The 22,953-nt window shown below is 42.3% G+C and overlaps 1 protein-coding gene across 1 annotated transcript in view; it reads left to right on the top strand.

Moving 5' to 3' along the window:
• Window positions 1-1,925: 1,925 nt before the first annotated feature.
• FYB2 (FYN binding protein 2) overlaps window positions 1,926-22,953 on the top strand; it is a 37,189-nt gene continuing 16,161 nt past the window's right edge. Inside the window, exons 1-9 of the mRNA XM_065409292.1 lie at window positions 1,926-2,024; window positions 3,379-4,171; window positions 5,693-5,887; window positions 10,726-10,759; window positions 17,734-17,834; window positions 19,023-19,054; window positions 20,218-20,249; window positions 22,083-22,173; window positions 22,554-22,698. Of these exons, the coding sequence (XP_065265364.1) occupies window positions 1,926-2,024; window positions 3,379-4,171; window positions 5,693-5,887; window positions 10,726-10,759; window positions 17,734-17,834; window positions 19,023-19,054; window positions 20,218-20,249; window positions 22,083-22,173; window positions 22,554-22,698 (1,522 nt within the window). The remainder of the gene's footprint in view (window positions 2,025-3,378; window positions 4,172-5,692; window positions 5,888-10,725; window positions 10,760-17,733; window positions 17,835-19,022; window positions 19,055-20,217; window positions 20,250-22,082; window positions 22,174-22,553; window positions 22,699-22,953) is intronic.

Raw genomic sequence — 22,953 nt, 5'->3', positions numbered from 1 at the left:
GGGAAAGAGGGATTTGTATTCACATCCTTTTTAATTAAGGCAAGGGTGGGGAGAGGGAGGACACAGAACAGAAGACAGAACCGTTAACTCTTGCCATCCCATTTTGCCATTAGATGGTTAACAAACAGGTGTGGGTTTAATGGACACTGTACCAAAGAAGACAAGTCTTGTCTAACCTGCTGATTGCAGTTATAAGCACCAAACTACTTGTTCCCTCATGTACAGTTGCGTGTGTCTCTTGTATTACCCAGTTTCTCATTGATACCATTAAACACCTGAAATGCATTTAAGGAGCTATAAACAGTGTTAAGTCCTTCAGGTGTAGCTTCAGTATACACAGCTGCTTGGTGCCTCTGCAATAGAAACAATGGCACCTTACTTTGTCCCATTATCTGTTTGATGTAGTCATGGCTCTCTGTGGTGACTTGGATAGAGGGTGAATCAGTTTTCTTTCTGGCAATCTCCATTCCCTTTAAACTCCGTAATAGACTAGCCAAGCTTCTTATAGTGCGTCACATCGCTGGCCCCAAATATGAAATATAATAGAAGCAATTCACTCTCCTTCACGGGGTAGGTTCTTTACATCGTACACTGTCATGTGAAAGTAATAACATTACTGAAAGGGGTTATTCAAGAGAAATTGTCAGTGTTTAATAACTTGTGCAATTAAATAAAATTCAGTAAAACCTCAGTATGCTATTCATCTGTTCTGCCTTAACGTTACGGGTCTAAGCACTTCTTCCCCACTCTGAAGAAGGCAGTTCTGTCATAAATTATTTTTTCCAATTTCCTCAATAGACAGGTTCTCGTGAAGTATCACAATTCTTTGCATTGAACTAAATAGTTAACCTGGCGCACCTAATGTAATCATGGCATATCACAGGTTTTATAGAGCAGTCCAAGGACTTGAGTAGCTCATAAATTTGATGTCCGGCTCTCTTTAGTTTTGCTCAGGACTGAATTCAAAAAGTGTATTGCAGATAAATATCACAGACGCCTTATTTTTCATCATGGGACAGCAAAATGCCTGGGACAAAATGGGACAAACCTACGAAGTTCACTAAACTTTGCCCACACCTTTTAAAATTAAATTTAACAAGTTTAAAAAAATGCTAATCTTTCAGGCAAATGTAGAAAAATGACTTTTACTGACAATATATTCTCCTGCCTGGATAACTTGTCTTTCCTACCCCATGTTATGTGTTTATCTGGCACGCTGAATGAATAGTGGTGATTATAAATCTGAGGATCAAGGAATGTGTTGGAAATCTGATACAAGTTCCATACTGCACTGACATGAGATAAAAGAATGAGTGAATTACCACTTATTCTAAGATGATACAATTTGGCCTCAAAGTATTATTCATGTACGAAGTTCCACTGAGGTCAGTAGGACCAGTCATGTGTGAGGGATGCAAGATTTGTTTAACAATACTGGGGACCTTGATGGATAGGATTGTTCTTGTAATTCCTTTTCTGAGAAGGCGACACTAGAAAGCTAGTCTGTGGGTGGACAGGGTATTAGGTGCTCTGGGCAGCAGCAGGCACACATGACTGTGTTTCATGTCCTTAAATAAAATAGTTTAATGTCAGTTAGCTTGTATCATTTCCAGCACTTACAACAAAAGGGAGCGGGGGAGAGGTATTGAAACAATTTAGCACTTGAAAAGTACTAGCTTATGAGTCCTGGAACTAGTTATGAGTCACTCTTCATTTAGGGGCAGATCAATTGAAATCAATGGATCTATGACCACTCTACATCAATTTACAGCTGAGGAGACACCCTTATTGTTTCCCTCCCTCATTAGTAATGACTCCTAAACCCTTGTCTCTCACCTAGGCCCTGATCCTGTGTGGTTTGAGTGTCTTCTGAAGCCATTGTCTTTAATGGAATATTGGTGTGTTCAGTGCCTTGCAGGATCGTAATGAGTGTAACCAAGCAACTATTTTCCAACCTGTGCCTATGCAGGTCACTATCCAGTGTACCTGTAGCTGTGTCGATCCCAGGATATGAGAGAGACAAGGTGGGTGAAGTAATATCTTTTACTGGACCAATTTCTGTTGGTGAGAGAGACACACACTTTCCAGCCACACACAGCTCTTCCCCGGGTCTAGGAAAGGTACTGCCAGCATCACAGCAAAATGCAAGCTGGAATAGAGAGTTTAGAATAAGTAGTTAGCACATATTGTAAGGGACTATTGGAGGTAGAGTGGCCCATTAACACCTCTGCAAAAAGGGGGCAAAAAGAGCAGGTTAGTGGGTTACAGATTGGATTTGTGGCATATTACAGCAGTATTTCTATTCAGTCCACGATTTTTAGTGTTTAGCAGAGTAATGAATTTAAGCTTCCAGGCTCGTCTTTTGAAAGTGTTGTGCACGTTTCCTTTGAGGGTGAGGATTGATAGGTCAGATGGCTTTGCAGAAAGCGTTCATCCACAGGTGATAGGGTGGTCTTTCCTGTGTGAGCTCATTTAAGAGTAGTGATTGTCTCATTTCACCCACATAGTTGGTGAAGCATTAAGTTTAGGTAGGGCACTGGATAAGGTACATCCCATGTTGTGATAGGCATGTGTAGGATCCATGGATCTTGAAAGGTGTTGATCATTGTAGCAGTGGAGATGTATTGTTCCAGCAAGTTCTGGTGCCACTTTGAGTTGCTGTGTTGTGGGGAACTTGCCACTGATTATGATGATCTTGGAGAGGTTTTGGGGTTGTTTGAGGCCAGAAGTGGAGGTTGAGGATGGGGTCCCCATTAAGTATGGGTTGTAGTTGTTTGACACCCCACATAAAATAAAATAAATAAATATATGGAGATATACGGAGATATACCTATCTCATAGAGCTGGAAGGGACCTTGAAAGGTCATCGAGTCCAGTCCCTTCCAGTGTGAGGTAACAGGTGACAACTAAGTGTGTGGTCAGAAGGGTTTTTATTTCTGTATTGAAGCAAGTTCTCTTGGGGTATTTAGGTGGCCTGTTCCATGATTTGATCATCTTCTCTGGTGGAGTGTCCTTGTTTGGCAAAAACTTGTCTCTCTCCAACACAAGTTGGTCCAATAAAAGATATTACCTCACCCACCTTGTCTCTGTATCTGCAAGTCACTGTTGTTGATTACTCCTTTGGAGACTGTGTAAGTGGTGGGGGGGAGGGGTTTATGCTGAAGTAGCTTGTCTAAATTTAAACACATGAGACTTAATATTGGTCTTCTGTTTAGTTTTGGGTGAGGGGCATGGTATCTGCACCCTTTGGCAATTCACTTAATGTTTTGTAAATGTGCCATTAAATTTTAATCCACTTTTCCACCAAATGAACAGTATGAACTAATTGCCTCTTTGGAGAATGCCAATAACCTTTCTGCTGCTTTTCCCCTCCTTTAGGAAGGCATAAGTGACTTCAGAGCACTCCGAGCAAAATTTCAAAATGATTCCAATTTTTCAAATACTGTGCCACAACCACCCAAGAAGCCTCCTGCAGAAAGTTTACACCTACCAAGCTCCGACACTAAGGGTGTGTCCAGTCCCAGAATCCTGAACCAAGGGAAAGTGCTGATGTCAGAACAAAAGAGAGAACAAAATTGTTCTGCTGTGCATAGCTCAGAGCTAATGCAGTCCAAACCTTTCGTATTACCTAGAGTCAAGCATGGCAACTTGTATCTAGCAGGGAAGAATGAAGGCCCAAAGAATAAAGCCGTGGAGGGAGCCCTTTGTGGAGATGCACCTCCTAGAGGGGATTCACAGAAACCCCGTCCAACTTCTTGCATTTATCAGCAGGCATCTGTTAATGCAAATTCAGAGGAAGAACTGTTAAACTCCTTCCATCATACTCTGCAGATCTGGGAAAGTGCTTCAGCTCAGAATGACAGGAAGTGTGCAATGCTTCCACCACCACAGTGTATAAGTGGGAATCCTTCTGCTCAGCCACGGGTTCTGAACACTACCCTCGGAGCAGAGAGCAACAAAATGAGAAGTGCTGGGAAGGAGCAAGTACTGGATTTCTCTACCCAAAAGAAATCTCTCCCCGCCAGTAGAATGCCTATACTGCCCCAGACTTCATCACCTCCCCGTCCATCTAGCGGTTACAAGAGCACTGAGCAAAGCCCTAAGACGACTGGATTCTCTCAGCTTGCTTATGATCCACACAAGCCAAGTGAGACCTCTCAGTATCTGAAAGGTAAATCCATCCTCTCAACGTCGTTACATGGTATTTATATGGCACTCTGCCAGTTTTGAGGCTCAGCCATGAGAACTTTAATGCAGATCCAAAAGAGAGAGCATATAGGATCAGTTGGGATGGGTACCTACATGCTGCAGAATTGAGCAGGAGGCTTCCAGAGAGAACTCTCTTCTAGTGGCGCTTTGGCATGGCAAGATATGACGATAACTGATATGTAGAGGTGCACAAAACTGACAAATAATTTGGGTAGGGAAAGAAAGGAAGGTGAGTAACTGGCTAGCTAGGTCCTTTCAAACTGCTGGGGAGGGGGCAGAGGACTGGGTGGGAGGTAAGTTCAAGTTCTGGAAACAGGGTTAAGGAGGAAGAATGTGTTTCATTTGAATCCGACTGGATTCTTATGTCATGGTATTCATGAATAGCTCAGTGGTTTGAGCATTGGCCTGCTAAACCCAGGGTTGCGAGTTCAATCCTTGAGGGGGCCATTTAGGGATCTGGGGCAAAAATCTGTCTGGGGATTGGTCCTGCTCTGAGCAGCGGGTTGGACTAGATGACCTCCTGAGGTCCCTTCCAACCCTGATATTCTATGATTCATATGCTCTGCAAAAAATTAAGGGATTTATTTTCTATAAAGATAACTTCTGAGTAAAAATGGGGCTGGTTTGAATCCTCAGATCTGTACATTTCCCCCAACGTTGGGAAGTTCAGGTCCAAACTAAGAATGCACTTGCTTCTTCGGGCATTTCTTCTAGAAACGTGCTACCAAGGAGGTATTGAGCAGCAAGTTCATTTGATCAGCTTCAGATTTAGTGCCAAAATATTGAAAACATTAAATCCTTAGTCCTGCCCAGGAGCGCTGCCAGCTTTTCTGCTGACCTAGGCGGCGGAAGGTCCCACTCCGAAATGCCGCCCCCCACAGAGGCGGCGGAAGGTCCCGCCGCTGAAATACCGCCGCGGTCACCGCCCCCCAAATTGTAGCACCCTAGGCAACCGCCTAGGTCGCCTAATGGGTTGCGCTGGCCCTGGTCCTGCCTTGAGCGCAGGGGACTGGACTAGATGCCCTCTCAAGTTCCCTTCCAGTTCTATGATTCTATGAAATCGTTGTTTACTCTGGAAAGCTACCTTACTGGAGCTGCATATTTAAGAGAGTTATACTGCTAAAGTCTAGAAAATGAAAAACTTATTGGCACCGAAAATTCAATTTTTTTTACAACAAATCAAGAAAAAGATCGCTCTCAAAGGTGGCCAATTGTATAACAATCTGAAGAAACAGAAAAAGAGCCTTCCGCTTTCTTACTACTACTTACTTACTACTTTTCATTCTGTAACACCACTGAAAAATCAGGCCCCACGCTGAGTAAGTGTCTATGTATAAAATGAGAATAGGCAAATTTTAACTGGGAAGGAAACTGACATTCCTACCAGTTTTTTGGCCAATTTATGCAAACAGTCCTACATGAATTTTTACTTGAAATGAGAAGTAATAACTGACTCTCTCCTTGTGGCTCTTGTTACAAACAGCATCAGAACCCTTTCTCCATCATGCTGGCACAGAAAGACAACTTGATGTCAAGGATAGCAAACCTCCAAAAGTTAAACCACTTCCTTCAGTTGAATCTCTTGGTTCCCCTCCAAAGAAACCTCTGAGGCCCCCAAAAGTGAATCTCGGTGCCTTCCGGCAGTCAGCTCCACATGTCAGCAGAAGAAATGAAACTGGTAAGAGATTTTGTCTTAGTTTCTAGCAGAGCTGGTTGAAAACTCTTTTGATTTTAAAAAGAACGAGGAGTACTTGTGGCACCTTAGAGACTAACAAATTTATTTGAGCATAAGCTTTTGTGGGCTAAAAGCCACTTCATTGGATGCATGCAGTGGAAAATACAGTAGGAAGATATATACACACACACACACCCACAGAGAACATGAAAAACTGGGTGTTGCCATGCCAACTATAATGAGACTAATCAATTAAGGTGGGATATTATCAGCAGGAGGAAAACAAAAAACAACAACAAAAAAACTTTTGTAGAGATAATCAGGATGGTCCATTTCCAACAGTTGAGAAGAAGGTGAGAGTAACAGTAGGGGAAAAAATTAGCATGGGGAAATAGTTTTTACTTTGTGTAATGACCCATCCACTCCCAGTCTTTATTCAAGCCTAATTGAATGGTGTCCAGTTTGCAAATTAATTCCAATTCTGCAGTTTCTCATTGGAGTCTGTTTTTGAAGTTTTTTTGTTGTTGGAGAATTGTGACTTTTAGGTCTGTAATTGAGTGACCAGGAAGGCTGAAGTGTTCTCAGACTGGTTTTTGAATGTTATAATTCTTGACGTCTGATTTGTGTCCATTTATTCTTTTGCGTAGAGACTGTCCGGTTTGGCCAAAGTATATATAATAGCCCACCTTAATTGATTAGTCTCGTTATAGTTGGTATGGCAACACCCAGTTTTTCATGTTCTCTGTGTGTGTGTGTGTGTGTATATCTATCTATCTATCTATCTATCTATCTTCCTACTGTATTTTCCACTGCATGCATCCGATGAAGTGGGTTTTAGCCCACAAAAGCTTATGCTCAAATAAATTTGTTAGTCTCTAAGGTGCAACAAGTACTCCTCATTCTTTTTGCTGATACAGACTAACACGCCTACCACTCTGAAACCTTTTGATTTTAAGTTTTCTGTCAGAAAATGCAGTTTCATCAGAGGCCTTGTTTACGCTGCACACCACCATGAGCTACGCACTGCCTTGGAAAGCAGTTTGTGTCCACGCTCACTGGTGTGTGTGTGTGGTGTGTGTCAAACAGCGCAGTGAAAGGCTTGGGGTCGGGGGCAAGAGGGAAAGGCTCTAGTGGGGGAAATATTGGGCGAAAGACCACTAAGGGAGCTGCCAAAGCCTTTCCCCATGCTTCTCTGCTACAATAGCCTTTCCTCACTGCCAGAGCCTTTCACTGCAGTGGAAAAGGGCTCCAATAGTTGGAGGCAGTGGGATACTACATTACTCTTTTTTTTTTTTTAAAGCAGTGTAGATGTGGGAGGCACTGCTTGGGTGTGTAGAGAGTTGTGTAGGGTATATACCCCGGGGCTGAGGTGTATAGGGCACTCTACTCATCTAAGATGTGCATTACCATACAGGTCTGTCTCATCTTACGCGGGGGTTCTGTTCCGCAGTTAGTGCGTAAAGCGAAAACCGCGTATAGCCAAAATCCCATTGAGTTCAATGGTGGGCGAAATCGCCCGCATTACAGGTATAGTATTAAAATTGTTGTTTTTTCTCTTTTTTTGTTTTTTTTTGTTTTTGCCGACCGCGTAAAGTTGAAATCGCGCATGTTAAATGTGCGTAAGATGCGACAGACATGTATACTCTGCTATTTATACCCAGGCTATCTGGGCGTGTAGCATATATACTCTGCATGCTACTGCAAGTGTATATCTACCCTAACTTGAACTGTTTTGTGGGAACAGGGCGATAAGTGGTTTTTTTGTTTTGTTTGGTTTTGTTTGTTTTAAAGAAATTTTGGATGGAAAGGGAGTCAAGATTTTTTTGACATTAATATTAAATTCTTTTTATCTGAATGAAAAATTTGAAATTTTTCAGAATTTCTGTTGTGAATTTTTTTTTGCCTTTTTGTTTTTGTTCAGATTCAGAACCAAAATAAACTTAAATATGTCGGTAACGAGTTCTACAGGTTGGCTATGCCTTGTGGGAAGAAGTACTTCCTTATGTATGGTTTTAAACCTGCTGCCTATTAGTTTCGTTGGGTAACCCAGAGGTTTTTGTGTTATATGAATAGGTAAATAACACCTTCCTCCTTCATTTTATCCACACCATTCATGATTTTGATAGACCTCTATCATATTTTTCCCCTTATTCATCTCTTTTCCAAGCTGCATAGTCCCAGTCGTTTTAATCTCTCCTCATCTGGAAGCTGTTCCATACCCTCATGATTTTTGTTGCCCTTCTCTGAACTTTTTCCTATTCCAAATATCTTTTTTGAGATGGGGCAACCAGAACTACATGAAGTATTTAAGGTGTGGGCATACCATGGATTTATATAGAGCCAGCACGATATTTTCTCTCTTATCTATCCCTTTCCTAATGGTTCCTAATATTGTTAGCTTTTTTTGACTGCTGCTGCACATTGAGCAGTTTAGAGGACTATCCATGATGACTCCAAGATCTTTCTTGAGTGGAAACAGCAAATTTAGACCCCATCATTTTGTATGTATAGTTGGGATTATGTTTTCCAACATGCATTACTCTGCACTTATCAACATTGAATTTCATCTTCCATTTTGTTACCCAGTTTAGTGAGATCCCTCTGTAACTCTTCGCTGTCTGCTTTGGACTTAACTAGCTTGAGTAATTTTGTATCGTCTGCAGATTTTGACACCTCACTGTTTACCCCCTTTTTCCAGATCGTTTATGAATGTTGAACAGCACTGGTTTCGTTCAGATCCTTGTGGAACGCTGCTATTTACCTCTACTTACTGTGAAAACTGTTTATTGATACCCTTTGTTTCCTATCTTTTGACCAGTTACTGATCCATGAGAAGACCTTCCCTCTTATACTGTGACTGCTTAAGCACCTTTGGTCAGGGACCTTGTCAAAGGCTTTCTTAAAGTCCAAGTACACTAGATCGCCCTTATCCACATGTTTGACACCCTCAAAGAATTCTAATAGGTTGGTGAGGTAAGATTTCCCTTTACAAAAGCCATGTTGACTCAATATGGGGATAGTTGAAATCCCCTGTTATTGGGTTTTCTGTTTTTTGTAGCCTTTCTAATCTCCCTGAGCATTTCAAAATCCCTGTCCTGGTCAGGTGGTCGGAAGTGTATATTCCTACCGCTATCCTCTTGTTCAAGCATGGAGTTTCTATCCATACAGAGTCTATGGTACAGTTGGATTCATTTAAGATGTTCACTATATTTGACTGCTTTCTTTCACATATAGGGCCACTCTCCCGCCTACTCTGCCATTTCCATATATTTTGTAGCCTGGTATTACTGTGTACCACTGATTATCATTGTTCCATCAAGTTTCTGTGATGCCTATTACATCAATATCCTCATTTAATACCAGGTACTCAAGTTCCCTATCTTGATATTTAGACTTCAGGCATTTGTATGCAAGCACTTATAAAACTGGTCAATATTTATTTCTCTGCCTTCCTGTGATGTAATTGAATGGGATTCTTTTTCATTTGACTGGTTTCTTTTCAGTCCCAACTATAGGCCTCGCTTGACATGAGTAATTGGATGTGGTCGAGGCCTCGTTTCTTGGGAGATAGGATTAGGGAGGTAAATGAATTGGTAAGCTAGAAACAGAATGTCTGTACTAAGTAAGATAAGGGGGAACACTCGGGGAACCATTTACAATGGGTAAAGAAGCCTGGAACATAAGGGGGGGAGGGGGGAAGTCATGCTTGTACAGAGCACAGTGACCAATCCAATGCATAAATGTATATAAAGGAAGAGGTTTGCTGTGTAACTTTGGATATTTGGTGTGCCCCGTACCCATCCCCTGTGCTTCAGCCTGATCAACTCAAGTGTACTTTAATTGTATGCCAACGAAGAAATTTCAGTGACATGTTTTGAAGTCGAACTAAGTTCTTGGGAACTGAGTGGGTAAGGTCTTGGAAGCTACTGAGTCAATAGGTGTTGGGGAAGCTTCTAAGATCCTATCTGTACTTTATCAACTTCTGTCCTCTCCTCTTTTACTAGGCTATAGAGTATCCCCTTTAATGAGGGATGTCTGTCTGAACCATGTGGTCCTCTGCATCTGTCAGCTTTCCCTCAGCCATTAATTTTAAAACTCCTCTATGACTTTTATATTTACATGACCGCAGTCTGCTTCTGTTTGGTTTAGGTGAAGCCCATTCTTCCTGTATAGGTTCTTCCTCCTTCCCCAAAAGGTTCCTCGGTTCCTAATAAATCTAAATTCCAACTCCGAACACCATCTTCTCATCCACACATTGAGACCCTGCAGTTCTGCCTGTCTGACTGGCCCTGCATGTGGAACTGGAAGCATTTCAAAGAATGCTATCATGGAAGTCCTGGACTTTAATCTCTTTCCTAGCAGCCTAAATTTGTCCTCCAGGACCTCTCTCCTACCTTTCCCTATGTCATAGGTACCTACATCTACCACAACCACTGGCTCCTCCCCAGGACAGCACATATATCTATCTAGATGTTTGGAGAGGTCCACACCCTCCGCACCCTGCAGGCAATTCACCATGTGGTTCTCCTGGTCATCACAAACCCAATTAGCTATATTTCTAATGATCAAATCACCTATTACTGGTACCTCCCCTTCCTAATAACTCCAGGGGAAAGGAATAACTGCACGTAGGAAGATGTATACAGACAAAAGATTTTAATTTTTATGTTTACACTTGGACATTTGTGTCAATACCTCTCTTTGCCACGTGGTCCTTAAAATATCTCTCACTCTATGTGCTACTCAGCCCATTGTCCTATTCCATTGTAGTCTCATGATGAATGTAGTAGCAACTATATTTTGTTTGCCACTTGTCAAACACTGTTGGTTTTTATTTGCAGCTGCTGTAGAAGATGACTACATGGCTCCTGAAAAGTAAGTGTGTGGATTTAACTTTATAGGCTACAGGAACATATATTTGTACTAAAACAAACAATAGTTCCTGTAATAGTTCCTACGTGAATAATGTAGCTGGAGTCGGCGTACCTTAGGTCAAGTTACCATGGAGTCTACACCGTGGGGGGTAGAGTTCTTGTTGGGGGTAGAGTATGGGGTCAACTGGAGAGCGATCTGCAGTCGATTTGGCGGGTCTTTACTAGACCCGCTAAATCGACCGTCGGTGGATCAATCTCAAAGCATCGATTTTCCCACTGTAGTGTAGATATGCCCTAAGATATGAATGACTAGCAACCAATTTACCCTCTCATACTTAGACAAGGTCCTGGTAGACACATACAATAAGATCTTAAAGTTTACACAAGCTATAAACTTTACAACAATAGAGGAAAGGAAATTACAAAATTCCCCAAAGTCTTTAGAATGTCATGAGGTGGTAACTGGAGACGTTTGAACCTGGTGTGACCGGTTGGATCACAGAAACCCCCTTGGGAGGGCCACCCGATGTGCAAAGACTACCTCTGCTCCTGTTTTCCCCGCCAGCTCAGGACTCCAGCACCCTGTCTTGCTGAGCCAGACACTCCCGTCTGCTCCAACACAGACCCAGGGTCTGAATCCCTTGTCCCGAAGCTGCAAGTTTACCTGAAAACAGCTCACAGAAGTGTGCTCGTCTTTAGCACTCAGATGCCCAACTCCCAATGGGGTCTAAACACAGATAAATCCATTTTACCCTGCATAAAGCTTATGCAGGGCAAACTCATAAATTGTTCGCCCTCTATAACACTGATAGAGAGATATGCACAGTTGTTTGCTCCCCCAGGTATTAATACATACTCTGAGTAAATTACTAAATAAAAAGTGATTTTATTAAATACAGAAAATAGGATTTAAGTGGCTCCAAGTAGTAACAGGCAGAACAAAGTAAGTCACCAAGCAAAATAAAATAAAATGTGCAAATCTATGTCTAATCAAACTAAATACAGATAAGTTCCTCACCAGTTCCAGAATGCTCCCTTTTACGGGCTAATCTCCTTTTAGCCTGGGTCCAGCAATAACTCTCACCCCCTGTAGTTACTGTCATTTGTTCCAGTTCCCTTCAAGTATCCTGGTGGGGTGGAGAGGCTCCTTCCTTAGCCAGCTGAAGACCAAATGGAGGGGTCTACCACGGGTTTAAATAGACTCTCTCTTCTGGGTGGAGACCCCCCTCCTATGCAAAGTCCAGCTCCAAGATGGAGTTCTGGAGTCACCTGGGCAAGTCACATGCCCCTGCATGACTCAGTCTTTACAGGCCGAAGCCATTGTCCACATGGTATCTTGCATGTCTCCAGGAAGACTTCTTATGTGGATTGGAGCATTCCAAGATGCAGTGTTCCCCAAGTGTTTCCTGATCAGGTACTTAACCTGGCGAATTCCTTCCTAAAGAAGCTGACCAAATGCCTCCCAAAGCTTACTTAGAAACCAAGCAAGCATACAGCCCATATTCTTAACCTCAAGTAGAAAATGATATATATGTACAAATAGGATGAATAGATATAGTAGACCATAACCTTTACGGGGAGATATTACATGGCACAGGCAGCACAAAACATATTCCAGTTATGTCATACATACATTTATAAGCACACACCCCCCCATAAAGCCTTATGGGGCACACTGGGAGAGCTAGGTTCATAGGTGGCTTGTGAACTGACCTTGCAGAAAAGAAAGAGTTTAAAAAATAATAATGCTTAGGCCAGGAGACCTTGTTCTCATCTCCTGTCCTCTGTTCGCTTTGAACATTATTGAAAGGCTAGACGTGTGTGTGTGTGTGTGTGTGTGGCTGGTTCTTGCTAGTGCTCCTTTGTTTAGCCTGCAGTAAACACTACATGACACGCTTTCTGACAAGCTGTCTTCTGGTTTCAAAGCAGATTGTTCACCACCCACATGTGTGTGGGTATCTCCTCCCACCCCCCTCATTTCCCACATTCTCCAGCTTGATGTTTTAGAAATGAAATGCTTTGAGAATTGTTGCTGAAACAAAGACCTGGCATAATCTGCAGGTGGTGGAAGTTTACTGTTATCCTTAGCTGTCAGCAGAAAAGGATTTTGATCTTTCGTTCTGTTTATGCAGCAAGCACAGACCTAAGGTACATGAGATTTTGCTCCCCGCTCTTGGTATTTTTTTGTTGCTGTTTATACTTGTGTGATCTTTGGAATGGGATTTGTATTGCTAGTGTTCTAAACTGGCCACCTCATAGGTACCTCTTTGAACCCGGAGCAATACACTGATTCCTAGGTACTTAAGACTACTTGTATGCTTAAAGTTAAGCATGTGTTTTAAGTACCTTGCAGAACTATGCCCAAAGACTTAAAGAAATAAAAATAGAGAATCTAAGGCCAAGTGTCCACATTAATAGCCTTAATTTGGCACTTGGAATCTACACACTGATGATGACCCTGTAAGTGTCGACAATAGAAGCTGAGGTTTGCATCAGTTGATTCTCTCAAGGTTAATCCCTGTTTCAGAGGGTCAGCACTTGTGCAACTACACCAACTGCTAAACCAGGACTTTTTCGGAGTGTAGGCAAGGCCTTGAATCAGTCCAGAAGGTCTGGCTGTACAAGGGGACTCTGATGAAGAGCCAGCGGTGCCGGGGAGGGAAGAGATTGGACTGGGCCGAAGGAATCCATTTTGGGGCGGGTAGGTAGATGGGGGAAGGGCAAAAGGGCTCCATTCTAGGTTCTGAAGGAGAATGTGCCCCAAGATTCCTGAGTCTCAACATTCCTGTCAGAAAATATCTCTGAAACCAGCTGGCAAAGTGTCTTATCTCTGCTAGTTGCTCCCCCTCATAGCGGATGATGAGCTAAATGTCTAACGGAGAGTAGTAGTAGGTGAAGTGGCAGAAGTCTGTGTGGTAGACCTAAAGGTTCCAACCCTGCTAATGGCCCATGTGGATGTTAATGTTTCCATGTGATGGAATTATTATTATTTTTTTCAGTTTGTTTATTTTAAAAACCTTGGAAAATGCATACAAAATCCATGTTAAACAACATGAAGATTGCAAAACTAAGCACTGAAAAGGTTGGAAATGCCAGATTTAAGGTTGCCTGCTTAACCTTAATTTGGACTCCTTGTGCACATGTATTATGATGAGCATCTAATTATAAATCAAATACTTTTTTTTCCCCAACTGGTTCCCAGTGGAAAGTGCACATGTTGATTTGGCTGTTTGCAACTCTTCAAAGACCTTATGCAAATACACTTACACCTATTGGTGGTTCAGCATTTATTTGACGGTTTGTATTTAGTTGACCAATTACATCATAAACAAGGAAGTCGTGGTAATTTGGCTGCTTTACTGGAAAACTGGAACTGTAGAGGCAAGGAGTGAACAACTCTGGTGTGCAAAGCAAATCCCACAGATGGATCAATATCTATTTTGCTTTGGGTGCGAACATTGACATGGACAAGCACCTTTTACTCATGAATATTCATGGATGACTAAACAAAGGGAATACAATGGCTGAATTGAAAATTCATGTACTTTAAATAACACAGTGGGGAAGTTAATGCGTGTAATTTAGTTTTCAATCCATTACAATAAATACCCCACACATTCTAAATGTCACTGATGCAATCAGTTTATAAATTAACCAAGTTGCCTTGTATATGCCAAGCAAGAAGAGACTTATTTTTCCACGTGTTCCACTGTCTATTAACAATATAATTCTTGTTTAGAAATTAAACTGTCCAAGTAATATATTGCAGCAAAGATTAGTTACCTTGAACTCCTAATATGATTATATAGTAGGTTGTTGAATATTTAACAGTGAATTATCCAACTTGAGTTGCCAGTCACCCTGCCCACATGGTAAATTGAAATGAGATCATGGACACTTTGCACAACCAAAACCGTGCCCATCAGTAGACCAAGTCACACACGAGTTCTTGGGCCCCACCATGATCATTTAGGGATGTGGAAGGTGCAGTGGTTAAAGGGCTGCTTGCATCTGTCCCCTCTCTGAATGCACCCCCTCTCTTCCGAGAGGGAATCATGTGATTCTCCCATTCCGAGACTGGGCGCTGGGCTACAGTATTCTGTGTATCCATTGTGTTTATCCAGCAGGTCCCTCTCTGGATTAAGTGCCTGTGGTTCCTCCCTTCAGGAGTCTGTCACCAGACAGCCTGTTAAAACCGAAGTATTTAATCTTAACAATAGAATAAAACAGAGAACTTTAAAACAACAAGCAGTCTATACACATGTCTAGCTCACCTAAAGCCCAATCATCAGTAATGGTGGGTCAGGCAGAATTAGATACTTCTGTCAGCCTGAACACCTCACCAACAACATCCCCCAACAGCTACTACCTTAGTGTGTGCTTCTTGCTTGTATTTTCCAACAGCCCAGTTGATTCAACCCACTATAGTCCTATAGTAACCAGCCCAATAACCGATATTCGCACATGATTATGTAACAGCTCTGTTTATCACAGAGGCTGTAGCACAGCCCTGTCCACTCCGGTGAATTTCACTGTGGCAGACATTCATTGCGGCATCAGCTGAAATCCTGCTGATGCCGCATGATGCTGGGGGGAAGCACAGGGTGACTAGAGCCCTTGAAATGGAAATGTTGGGGGGAAGGGGGAGTGAATCTGTTTCTGCGTCCACAATATCTCATGGACGTCAGAGCAGGACATGGCTATGCTCCACCCTGTGTGCATGCAGAAGGGAGGCAGAGACAAGAGTGGGGCCTGGAGGAAGGGATGGAGCTGCTGCTGCAGTTAGGGTTGCCAAGCCTCCAGGATTGTCCTGCAGTCTCCAGGAATTAAAGATTAACCTTGAATTAAAGATTATGTCACGTGATGAAACCTCCAGGAATACGTCCAACCAAAATTGGCAACCCCAGTTGCAGTATGTGGAATCGGGCTACGACTCTTGGTCCTGCATTCCAGCCACCACAGGTTCCCATGGAGACACCCAGCCTGGGAGAGGAGCAGGAGCATGTGAACCAGCTGCCAGGGTAGCATGGGAGACAGGACAGAGCAATAGCACCTGGGCAGAGGCCAGGGGGTGCGCACAGGGCACCAGCCACCGATGTGGGTGATGAGACAGAGCTCTGGCACCAGGATGGGGGACAAGCTCGTGGGGGAGGGAAGGTGCACAGGGCACTTGCTTCCTCCACCCCACCTAAGTAGCTCTCCCTGCCCCTTCACAGGGAGCTTCTCCCCTCCCCATGCTGTAATTTAATCCCTAGAGTATAGCATAGGGATAGGATGCATTAGAAATGAATGCATAAAGTGACTGAACAATCTGCATATGAGAGCTACATACTGCCAAGTTTGGCTTCATTTCTGGTAGATCCGCTAATAAAATGAATAGGGTGTGATGGGGAAATTTGTTCAACAGTGGCACAGACTTGTTTTTTAATAGTTCTACCTCTAGCACTGACTTCAGTATTTTAATTTCTCTTGTTTCTTTCTCTTACCCTCTGATATCTTCCCCCTCTCCCCCCTCCCCCCGCTTAACTGCTAGGCAGGAAAACATACTTAATCTTTGCTCTGTTCCTACTAAGTTTAATAGCACCGTGGTGACAGCATAAGAGTTCCAGAAATGGTTTTCTGATGAGCACCTTGTGTTAAGGTATTTTGTCAGTTGGCTTTCAATAAAAGAAAAATTTTCTAATGTTTTTCCATCACTATTTCACACTCAATGTGCACACTCCTATAGCTATCCAGTTCTGGCATTTTTAAAATGCCAAGTGCAAAACCTTGCTAGAAAATTGCATTGATGTGCAGAAATCAGAAAATGAAACTACCTCTGTTTTCTGTGTGCTCTCAACAAAGCCTCTCCCACTTATACTGGTTGAGAGTTTGCTAGAACTGGACTTCAAGCTGTGTGTGGTTTCTCCACTGCCCCACTCCCTGCATCCCAAGCAAAAATGTCTATGGTTCAGTGCTTCTATTCAGTTTCAGTGGTGGAGCTGAAACTTCTGCACCTGGCTGGGCCCCACCCCTGCAGAGAATTAGCAATACGTAGCAACCCAAACAAACTAATCACATTTTAAAGAAGCAATCTGCATGCTGAAGTGCAAAAGTCTCTGCTGTTCTTGTGGTCGTTATTATGTATTTGTATCCTAGGAGCCCTGGACCAAAATCCTGTTGTGCTAGGTGCTGTACAAATGCAGAACAAAAGGACAGTCCCTGCCCCAAAGAGATGACAATCCAAGTATAAGGCAAAAGACACCAGCGAGTTACAGACAGACCAATGAGGGAGTACCAGGAAACAATGAGACACTATTGGTCAGCATGACAGGCAGTGGACTCTGCGCACAAGCAACCTAGTAGCATGTTGTAGGTTCAGCCCATCAATACACTGGGGATTTCCATGAATAATTTCCAGAGAACACTTGCATCTGAAGAAGTGAGGTTCTTACCCACGAAAGCTTATGCTCCCAATACTTCTGTTAGACTTAAAGGTGCCACAGGACCCTCTGTTGCTTTTTACAGAGAACACTAGTGTGACTTGGTCTACTGACTGGCAAGGTTTGGTGATGCACAGTGTCCATGAGCTCACTTCAAGTGCAGTGAATGTCGATCACTAAGGGAGGCTTGGCTGCTGCCTTTTGTTCTGGACCCAGGTTGAGGGGTGGGATCGGGGGATACGTTGAGGTTTGTGTCTACACAAAGCCCAGTAACTTGGGCTTTATGTGGGCAAGGTGAACTTCAACTGAAGTTATCCTATGGGTGATTTTAAATGTTTAATCACAACATTCTAGAGTAGATGTAGCATGAGACAGTGCACATCTTAGCGCAGGCCTCTTAATTAAGATAGAAGTTCCCAGTAATAATTCATTTCTCATAGATTGTATGCCAGAGTTCTTCAAGATCCATTAATTTATTTTGTAGGATTTTCAAAAAACAACAACACTGTTCTCTTTCTCCCCCCCCTCCCCTTTTTCTCTCATCATTCCCTAGTGCTGAATCTGAAGAACTACATAATTATGAAGAAACCATATCATACGTGAAACAATCTGGGAACTCTCTAACCTCGTGTGCCATTCAGGATATTGCTGACCGTGAGTCTGTTAGACCCCACATACTCCGCCTATATTCATTGGTGTAACTACTTTTTAAAGAAATGGCATTGTTCCTCCTAATCTGTTAGAAGCTCAGTTGCATGTCTGAGTTACCCTCTTTCACAAAAATGCCCCTGTTTGTGACTAAGGGTAGGTCTATACTTACCTCCGGGTCCGGCGGTAAGCAATCGATCTTCTGGGATCGATTTATCGCGTCTTGTCTAGACGCGATAAATCGATCCCGGATCGATCCCGGAAGAGCTCGCCATCGACGCCGGTACTCCTGCTCCGCGAGAGGAGTACGCGGAGTCGACGGGGGAGCCTGCCTGCCGCGTGTGGACCCGCGGTAAGTTCGAACTAAGATAGTTCAACTTCAGCTACATGAATAACGTAGCTGAAGTTGCGTATCTTAGTTCGAAGTGGGGGGGTTAGTGTGGACCAGCCCTAAAGGTGAATATTCCTGCTTTACAGCCTAACCTATCCTCTCCTCTTTGCCACTAGAAGGAAACAAACTTGCGTGTGAGGCTGAAAATGTGTATGATGGAGTTATAGGATCATGGTGGGGGAGGCTGAAGGTAGAACTGCAATGGAAAAAGTCATGTGACTGTAGTCATGTAGAAGTACCAGGGATGAGGGGGCAAAGGAAGAGAAGTTAACTTGGCACAATTCAGCCTCCTTTGGGGGGGAGGGTGGAAGAGGTGCTACTTCCAATGCATGGAACTCTTATGCCATCTTAATTCTCCCCCTCCCCCTCCCGCTTTGCCTTTCTTGTTCTGTCAGGTTTATTCTTGTGCCCTTTTTTTTTTTTCTTTTTTTTTTTTTTCCTTGTTCCCCTTCCTGGTGGCTCTTCTTCCCCGTTTCTCTTTGACAGAATACAACTTATTTGCTCAGGGTTGTGTTTGGGACAGGCCAATTCTTGTTCTTGATCCAAGGGGCGTGAAAAGATTGAGCTGACAGGGTGTGAACCAATCCTCATGCAGGGAACTGACCGTCTGGCCATTGGGCCCTGCAAAAGTGGGTGTTTGCCCCCATGTAGCCTAGAGTACCCTTGACTGAATATGTGGGCCAGTCTTCTCTATAGCCACAGTTCCCTTTCACAGGCTGTAGTTCAACGGCATTAAAACTGTGGAAGATTGTATAACCTGAACATGCTAAAATGCAGTAATTGTTTATAAATCTTTATTCTAGTATCTAGCACGGGAATCCAAGAACACGAAAAGGTAGGTCATCTTCTGCAACCCTCACCTGACCTTCTAGATAAATCTGTAAGACATGCTGGTGCTATGTTTTGCTGCCTTGGAAACTTGTGACTATCATATCCTTCACATAATAGGCTGTTCTGTGGGGACTCTGGAGACTGATGTGCCCATCCCGTGGGATCTATGGAACCAATTTCCTTAGCGCCCTTTGAAAATCCTAGCCTCACGCTTCTGATGTTTAAAGAAGTAGTGATACAATCTAAATTTAAACAGCATGTTTTATATCAAACAGGTCTTGAGTAAATCTCTGAGAGTTTTAAAATTCCATAAGGGAGATGCCTGTATAAACCTCTGTCGAAGATAGGAATGTGCTGGTAATTCTCTACTCAAAGGCTTGATGACAAAAACAGTGTTCACACTTCCTTGCCACAGCAACGTATTTAGCCAGCGGCTGATGGGTGTGGAAGAAAATAATTGAACTGGTGTCAGAAAATATTTCTGATGGGTGTGACTTCGTGTTCTGTCACACATGAAGGGAAATCTAGATGGGGCCATAACCTCTGAAATTCTTAAGTCAGATTCCAAAACTGGGCAAATGACCTTTTTTTTTTTTTTAAACTTTCAAAAAAAAGAGCTTATTTGCTTTATCTGAGTGAGGTCCCGTTTCAAATTTTAGTTCTGAACTGAAAAGTGATCAGTGTGTCCAGGAAATATCATTATGTTTCAAATGGCTTATCTATAATGCAGTAGAGGAGGAGTTTTGGCTTTCTTTATTTCTAATGGTCAAAAAAGCTAATTGTATTTAGAAAGGTTTTATGAAACAAAACTAATATTTAAAAGATTGGGTCTAATCTTGCAAGCACCTCAGCACATGCTTGACTTTACTCCTGTGAGTAATTTCATTGACCATTAGCTTGCTTATTTATTTATTATTATATAAGGAATTATTCAGGTCAATATGCACATCTTTTTCAGAAACTGCTTTTATTCTAGAAAATAAGGGAAAGATACTGCTTTTAACTGATCATAAAGCTCATTTCTAAATGCAGGTCACTACATGGGTTATATTGTTTGTACAGAAACACACTTTGAAATATCAAATATTGAGTGGCATTGTGTAAGGCTTAGCTTCTTGCCGAACAAGGCATAATAAGTGAAGTTTTTTTACTTTTCTTTTTCAATAGAAGCAGAAAACTTTTCTGTTTGCCACATCCAGGTAACTTCTTCATTTATTTGAATCGCTTTTTATTTCTGCTCCTCTAAACAGGTTTAGCAAAGGAAAATGGCCTTTTTAGCTCTGTAATAGACCTGGGTGAATAAGCTATGAGGTATTCACAGCATATTTTATTTGAGAAATACAGTGAAATTTCACAAACACACTTGTGAATACAATTCCACTTTCTGACAACTTTCAAGGTTTCAAACTTCATTTTTGTTCTGCAGGGAACAAAACCAAAACCTCTCAAATGGTTTTGCAGAAAGCTGAATTGTCAAAATGTCCTTTTCCTCTCCTCCTCCCTTTCCCCTGGGAAACCTGAGCTTTTCGATGTGGGAACGGGAGAGAGACTGACTCTGTAGCCTAGGAGACCCAGGTTCAAGTCCGTGATCTGGGCTGACAACACTCTGCTCTCAGTAGGAACTCTCCCACCGCTCTCCAGAAGTCACCAGAGAGCCCTGAACCCAGATCCAAAACAACTTGAAATGAATTTTTCATCCAAACTGATGTCTCCGCAAAACATTTCAATTTCATTGAATTGAAAATATTCCAAACAGCTCTATTTAGGAATTCTTTGTCCAGCTCTTTAACTAGACGTGATGAAGGAAAAAGGCAAGTTTGAAGTTCACCCTGAACTATTTTAAGAGTAAAAATACATACTTCAAACATTGCAGTAAATGTAATTACTGTCGCTCGGTAACCTGCTTGCTTTAATGGAGATTGCTGTAGCATGTGATAAATTGGATTATTTTTGTTAAATGTGTAAATAAGGAAAAAAGCAATTTGGGAATAGAATGAGGAGAGACGTTGCATCACCGGAATGGCTTGGGTATTCAGAGGGATACCAAAATGATTTCACACGTAAACATACGTGAAAGTGGGCTTTGGGATTATGTAGTAGGATGGGAGGGCAACTGTAGAGGAGAGTGTGGAAGGGATGGTGTAATCAGGGAGAGTTCTGATGGAGTCAGGAACCAAAGAGGCAGGGCCAGCTCTAGGTTTTTTCCTGCCCCAAGCAAAAAAACAAACAAACAAAAACTCACCTCCGAGAGTGCAACTGCCAAAGCAAAAAAAAAAACCCGGAATGCCGCCCCTGGAATTGTGCTGCCCCAACCACCCCTGGAATTCTGCTGCCCCAAGCACGTGCTTGGTTTTCTAGTGCCTAGAGCCAGCTCTGCAAAGAGGGAGATGGAGACTGCATGAAGGAGAGCAAAGCTGTGTCAAATCAGAGTGTGTGAGGGGCACTGAAACAGAAACCCGTCAGAATTGGTTCACCTATCCTAATACGTGTCTGACGTGGTGATGGGAATTAAACATAAAGTGAGCCAGTCAAGCTGACTAGCTAAATATGGGAGAGGAAACAGGAGTTGTGTTTTTGATAACCCAGAAGATCATTGGCTATGGACTGCCTCATCTTTCTCTCATCAGCCATCATTTTTTGTTTGTTTGGTTTTTTTAGTTGGCAAGACTTTTCTGTATAGTTCAGTGTTGCTGTAACAAAGCTGGGCCAGGGTCAGCCGTATGAAACCACCCAGGCGAGATCGTCAGCAATGGATCTAGTCTATGGGCTGTCCATTGTCAAAAAGTCCATTCCTCTTAGCTTGCTGTCATTCAAATTGTGAATAGTGCTGTGAATATTCTTGCTCTGGGTTACCATCTGCTCTGTCTGCATGTTGGAGCTGATCCAGATTTTAGCGCTGGCATTATGGAATATAATACACTCTGCAAAATACAGCCTCATCTCTCTCCTAACAAATAGAGTAGGGGAGAGATGCTATGTATCAACACATACATCTTAGCCTGGGCTTGTGTAAGCATCTTCTAATATTTCAGCACTGAAAGAGTCACAGAGGATGAAAAAAAGGAAAAATCGAAATGGGATCTCGATAGAGAGAGGCAACAGCAAGCGAAGAAAACGTCCAAGGTAATATGTCATTGAGGTGCCCCTTGTATATTTAGGAGCAGTGTTGGGGTGGACAATGAAAGGGACTAGGGTATGATGCAGTTTTTGTTTTTAAAGCACAGTGAAACCAGCTCTTGGCCCCGGAATTGGAAGCAGTCGTTCGTCTCCCAAATGAGGATAGATTATGGAATTTTAAATATTTTGTTTTCTCCCATTCGTGATGATAAATGTTTAGTAATATGACTGATACTATATGTGTTTCTGAGTTGCATATAATCTATTACACCACTGCTCTATATAGTGGGTTAATAGTTGAGCTATATATTTTTTTTTCACATTGCTTGTAAATTAGGAATCTGATTCAAGCACTGCCCTAACCACATCTACATTTCTCTCATTAGATTAGTGGTAGTGAGGATATGCTACATAAATCACAAATACATGAAGGCAATGAAGGTGGGAAGAACAAGCTACAAGTTAAGCAGAGATATACAACTGACGTCATCCAAACTGGGAAGTGGCTGGCAAAAGATGGAGTAGAACATTGTGAGTATCCCATTGTCTTTGTTTTATTGTACTGTTTCTTCAAACTTCTGTTCCATTTTTTTACCTAAAATCTCTCAGGCCTTGTCTACATGAGAAAGTCACACTGGTTTAACTTAAGGTGTAATTTTAAACCAATTAAGTTAAAGTAGCACAAAATGTTGCATGGACACTAACATATTTTTTGTGTATTTAAAACTATCTGTTCAAATTAGATTGTCCTGACTTGGGAGTGTTGAACAGAGTTGTGAAAATAAC

This window comes from Emys orbicularis, chromosome 8, assembly GCF_028017835.1.
Source record: "Emys orbicularis isolate rEmyOrb1 chromosome 8, rEmyOrb1.hap1, whole genome shotgun sequence".
Lineage (NCBI taxonomy): Eukaryota > Metazoa > Chordata > Testudines > Emydidae > Emys > Emys orbicularis.
Note: the sequence above shows the minus strand (reverse complement) of the source record. Positions and strands in the feature narration are given on the sequence as shown.